General features: G+C 55.2%; 1 protein-coding gene across 1 annotated transcript in view; it reads right to left on the reverse strand.

The window, feature by feature from the left end:
* Positions 1-5,482, reverse strand: part of PEPD (peptidase D) — a 111,195-nt gene that overhangs the window by 90,291 nt on the left and 15,422 nt on the right. The window contains exon 4 of the mRNA XM_006926787.3: positions 3,448-3,511. Coding sequence (XP_006926849.1) covers positions 3,448-3,511 — 64 coding nt within the window. The remainder of the gene's footprint in view (positions 1-3,447; positions 3,512-5,482) is intronic.

A 5,482-nucleotide genomic window follows, 5' to 3' on the forward strand; every position in this document is an offset into this window, starting at 1 on the left:
CACTGGTGGCCGGCAATGCATTTAAAAATCTGAATGTTTCTAAAATTTAAACATCAAGAGAGAACACACACAATATGGATCTGCTGCTACTCTTGAACGACCGGAGTATCTAGCAACCCTGGGCCAGCGGCCCCATGGAGCAGCTGCCCCTTCGAGGTCCCACTACACACCCCACATCTCCCTGATGCCTCTCTACCCTGAGGCTGAGAGGCAGGCAGCAGCAATCACTGTGCTACCATAATGGTTTCTCTTACATGCATCCCACCTGCATCAGAGCCAACGACCCTCGTGTCTCCCAACATCTGCCCAGCGCCACTAAGAGGAGAGAAAGAGGGCACACCATGTGCCCTCCACCTCGCCAGCTCCCATCGCATTATGAACACCAGCCTTTGCCCAGCAATGCCTCGAAGGACCTCTCCTGAGTTCTCCTGAGCGCACCCTTCTCAAGGGAACCACCACTCACTTTACCACCTTGATAAACTCAGGATCATCTACCGGGAGGAAGGGAACTAGATACCGAGTTTGCTACAACAGACGCTGCATTTTATATGTGATATCAAGTGACCTGCCACGGCCTGAGTGGGGGGCTTCCTGCCTCCTTTTAGAGGAGACGAGTGTCAGCTGCTTCCCGTCTGTGATTTGTCACTGATGACCCAGGCTGTCCAGAGTTAGACTGAGCGCCGCAGAACTGGCCCCTCCCTGACATAAGGGGCTTTCTGTTACTTTCCATGATGGAGGAGGCCCTGGACCTCTAGTTCCTCCAGCCAGGTATCTCAGTCCAGCCGTCTGTATTTTTGTCAGGCTCTGTTTCGAGCCACAGAGAATCAAAGGCACTTGAGAGCTGGCGTCACCCCCGCAGACCTGTTCTGCAGCATCCCCTCAGGGCTGCAGAGGTGGAGGCTGGGCCCTGGGGGCAAAAGGTCCGGGGTCCAGGGTTGCATCTGGGCCGTGAACGAGGCCCTTCACATCTTTGAGCTTTGGCCTCCTCTGTAATGGGGTGAAAGCTATGGCTCACCCTGGGACAGAGCAGGAGGGACGAAGGGATCCTGGGAGCTGGTGACACTACTGGAACTTTCAGGTGCCGCCTCAGAGTGAAGCACCTGTCAGTCAACCTGAGCACTTGTTTCCAGGGGGAACCATGGCAGTTAAGAGTCACGACAAAAATGATAAACAATGACGATGATGATGGGGTGGTGCGGAGAGCTCCTGACCCTGAAACAGAGTCCGTCCTCTGAACTCAGCTGAAGCCTTCTCATAAGATTCTGCTTCACAAACAGGCTCAGGATGAGCTGGGCTGTGGCGCTGTAATTCGACACTATCATCAGGGGCTTTCCTGTTCTGACATTCAAGACCGCCTCCGTTTCACGGCATTTGGAGGCCAGTTCTTCTTCTCCTCAGAAATCACGGTATAAATGGTGTTGAGTTCCCCCCAGTCATTAAAGCAAAAATGTCAGACTGCAGTTGGGAAGGCCTCCGCTCAGAGTCGCTCTGACTCAGCGGGCAGAGTCCTATGACCCTACCAGGTTTCAAACTGAGAAGACCCGGAAGGTCAAGGTCCCAAAGGGCAGTACTGTTAAGATGGAGTTTATGGCAAAGAAAAGGGTCAGGAACAAAATCAGACCTAAAGATAAGCAGATCCCCTGCTCTCGAGTACTTAGAAATACAAGGTAAGTGGCAAATGACCTCAGTGGGGACATGCAAATAAATGTTCAGACTATTTGAGATCCAATACCCAAAGAACTCAATACAATAATAGGTCGTGGGTGCATTAACAGACTATTTAGATGCTAGGAGTCACCCCCGATAACTTGGCCCTAAAATCACGATAGAAAATAAAGATCCATCAAAAGCCCCCCTCTCTCCACAATCCAACCACGCAGAGGGTGCTGCAGGAACAGGCCCCCACAACCCTGTGGATTCACGCTGCTCTCCTTCACCGAGGCCCTCCTGAACGGGCCCCGCCGCACTGTGGTCATCTTCTGCACCAGAACCTGTCCCTGACTGCTGAGTTCAGCCCCATGTCTCAACCAGCTCTGATGCCCACATGTCCTTGGTGGGTAAGGAGTGTGAGAGTAATGTCTGACGGAAGAAGAACTGGGCCTTACAAGACAATAAAGGGCTGGGTACCGAACAGAACACAGCCACCATGTCCAAGACTGGTCCCAATAGCCAGGGGAGGGGCACCAGTATGGTCTGGAGTCAACAGGGCATGCAGTGGGCTGGCACAAGGCCTTAGAGGATGGGTAGGATATGAAGTCAGAGAAATGGACCTGGCATTGCAAGACAACAGAATTAGAGACGGACTGTGCCTGGGGACAGGATAGTACTGATTTGGGTCTTCTTGGGGACATATTCATCAAGGTGAGCTGTCTGCCCCCAAGCAGGCTGGGCCAAGCCCCTGACACCAGGCTGAGACGTACTAGTTCCTCACGGCGCTGTGGGTCTGTTCCCTGGGAACCTTCCTCTCGCCCAGCGCCGTCATCCCCTGTCACGGTCTGAGTCCCGCCCAGGGGGAGGGGAGAGCTGCCTGGCCTTCAGTCGGCTGGCTTCTCTGGCCACTTCCACATCGTACCCCCAGCCCTTAGTATATGTCCACATGTGACCTCTGTCTGAGGACATGTGGCATGGAGGGCCCTTCCAGGTGATCCTGCCAGCCCGGGGCTAGACCTCGAGCACTAGGCACTGACCTCTCAGTGTTTATGTCCTACCCAGCACTGACCTGCATGGAGCCTGGGGGTTGCAACAGCACCCAGAGATGGAACACAGAGGTCTCATGTGTGCCTAGCAGTGGCTGCAGTGTCAGGACGCCTTGGTCCCCCAAAGAGACAATGAAGGAGCATAGCTGTGCTCTTACCTCTGGCACAGCCCTGCCCTATCAGCAGTGAAAGTCAGGGACAGCCCCTTTTGATTGCCCGGATTTGGAAGAGATTCAAAGCCCCAGGATGACAGTCACACACCTACCTAGGCCACATGACACTGCAGACAACCACACTGGGAAGTGGACTAAGGTCAGGGGACCTCCGACTCCACCCCACCCCACGGGCCTCTTGTAGTCTGGGGCTTTTCTGACAGCAGCTTGTGCAGCTGGAGGGGGCCTGCAGGGAGGGCCTCCTGATGCATGAAGGCCCCAGCCAAGCCTGGGGGACACTTAGAGCAGACCTTCCCAGAGATGTCCTCCCCTGGTGCACAGTGGCCACCTCCCAGACACCGGACACTTCTGGCCACTGCATCAGGGGCACTGCCCTCGCAGAAAAGGGGCCTCCTCGGGGAGACCTGAGGTGCGTTTCAAGCAGCTCTCTTCTAATGAGGGCGCTGCTGAGGCGCTGGCGGTCGGGTGGTGGCGTCTTGTGATGTCCAGGCTGTGGCTGTGGGAGGAGAGGGGATCCAGAGCAGACAGGGACTGGAAGCCCTGAGCTGCGCGGAGAGGAAGAGGCAGACAACACTGACCTCGTCTGTGTACTGGACGTCATCCACAGCATACTTCTCCTTGAAGTGCTCCTTGGAATGGATCCTCAAAGGGAAGCCATGCGGCCCCTGGCCCAGCTCTGCCCCGCTGACACCTGGCACTACACAGGTCCACCCAACATAGATTCAGGGGAAGCGCACTGGGCTGCAGAGTGACCACTGAACCACATCTGCCCCCACGACCTCCCCAAGCTGTCCTCCAGCCCTCCTTTGAGTCCATGACCCCTGGTCACCGGGGACAAGCAGCTGCAGACAAACCTCCTCCCTCCACCGCCAGTGAGAGCCCACCAGGCAGCCAGCCAGCACACCTCACCCTTTGGGGCATGAAATATGCTGCCTCCCAGGCCTTAAAGGAAAGTTAAGAATGTAGCACTTGAAAGAAGTCAATATCAGGATTACTCTCTGTGATGGGAAACAGTCAAGCCCACACTTGGGCACCATGTCAGCACGGGGGCATTCGCCCCCATCCTATGATCGCATGGTATTCTAGTCACCTAGCGTTAGAGCCAAAAGGGGCCTTGGGGGAAAAGAGCAGATGGTTTTCAGATTGTGCTTCCTGAGTTCTCAAGGGTGAGCGGATGACAGGGGTTGGGGGTGCCAAAGACAAAGTGCCAGGGAGGCTCAGAGGGGACAAGGGAAGGAGAACACTTCAGAACTCGAAGATGACCACCTCCAAGAGGGAGCCCCATGTGTTTCTGAGACACCAATGTCTTAGAGACACATTCAGACATCAATGCCCAGGAAGCAGAATGCCCCTCCCCTCTCCGAGCCCTGCATTACTTCCCTCTCCACCCAGACAAGCGTCCCAGACTGGACTGTGTCCAGGAAGCACAGAGCACACACCCAGGATAGACAGGTGGGCCTCGGGGACCAGCAGCTGGGAGCTCGCCCCCACACACAGCAAGCCAGGCCGAGGAGTTGATGGTCTTGCTGCAATGGGCTGTTCAGGGCCCCCGAACGCTCTGCTTTATCTCTCTTTTGGCTTTTCTGATGTGGGGAATGGGTGTCAAGCTCCTGCTGTTCATTAAATTTGTACAATCCAGTCACATTAGCTTCCATGGTTGAGACAGGACTCAAAAATTAAATGGCCAAAACCTGGTGCCTCCATCGGCACTGCGTGAAGCAGCTCAGACAAGAACTGATGACAAGTACCTCGCCTGGACACAGAAGGCCCCAGCTCCAAGGCTTACCACCGGGAGCTTACTGACCCTTTGCTACTAAGCGGTGACACTCTCAGCACTGAGTTGACCCTGTAGGTATGCACAAAAGCACATGCCAGAAGGGCAAGAGGCATCATCACCACATTCACTCTGACTGCCCTGGCTCCAGTCCCAGCTCTAGGACAAATGCCCTGCGTCCTCAGCAAGTCCGCAACCCACCTCTGGTTCCCAGTCACTTAATCACCTCCGGTTCCCAGTCGCTTAATCACCTCCAGCTGTGACAGGCATCAAACACAAACTCTGAAAAGATTTGGGAAGTGCCACGGACCTGCTTTCAAGGCCAGCCTCGATGCTCCCTACAGACAAGCACCTTGGCCATTAGTTTAGGCACTGATCTTTTCACCTCCAATCTCAATGGGGATCCTAACCCTCCCAACTCACCCAAGTCCCGCTGCCAAGAAATGTGTTCCTGCCCGCCCCTCTGGGAGTCCTGGTGGTCAGGCCTCAGCAGAGACCTAGGAGACTTGAGACCTGGGAATGCCTCTGTGTGCTCAGCCTGAGGTCAAAGTCATAACATTGTGGAACCAGAGGAGGTGGGAGGAGGAGGGGGCAAAGGGAAGGTGAGCACAAGGCAGCTGTGATCTGTAGGTGGCCCCAGAGCATGTTTTCAACTGTCCACCCTTTACCTGCCAGCCACAAGCCATTTCACTTGCCACAGGAGCTAAGGAGTACCAAGGGCCAGCCAGCCACCCTGATGTCCAGGAGGAAGTGAGTGTAGGTGCCACCCCCACTAAATGTCCTTTGCCTTCCTGAATGCACTCAGATGGCACAGTCCAGAGCATACACTGGGCCTCAAG

Source organism: Pteropus alecto, unplaced genomic scaffold, assembly GCF_000325575.1.
Source record: "Pteropus alecto unplaced genomic scaffold, ASM32557v1 scaffold7, whole genome shotgun sequence".
Classification (NCBI taxonomy): Eukaryota; Metazoa; Chordata; class Mammalia; order Chiroptera; family Pteropodidae; genus Pteropus; species Pteropus alecto.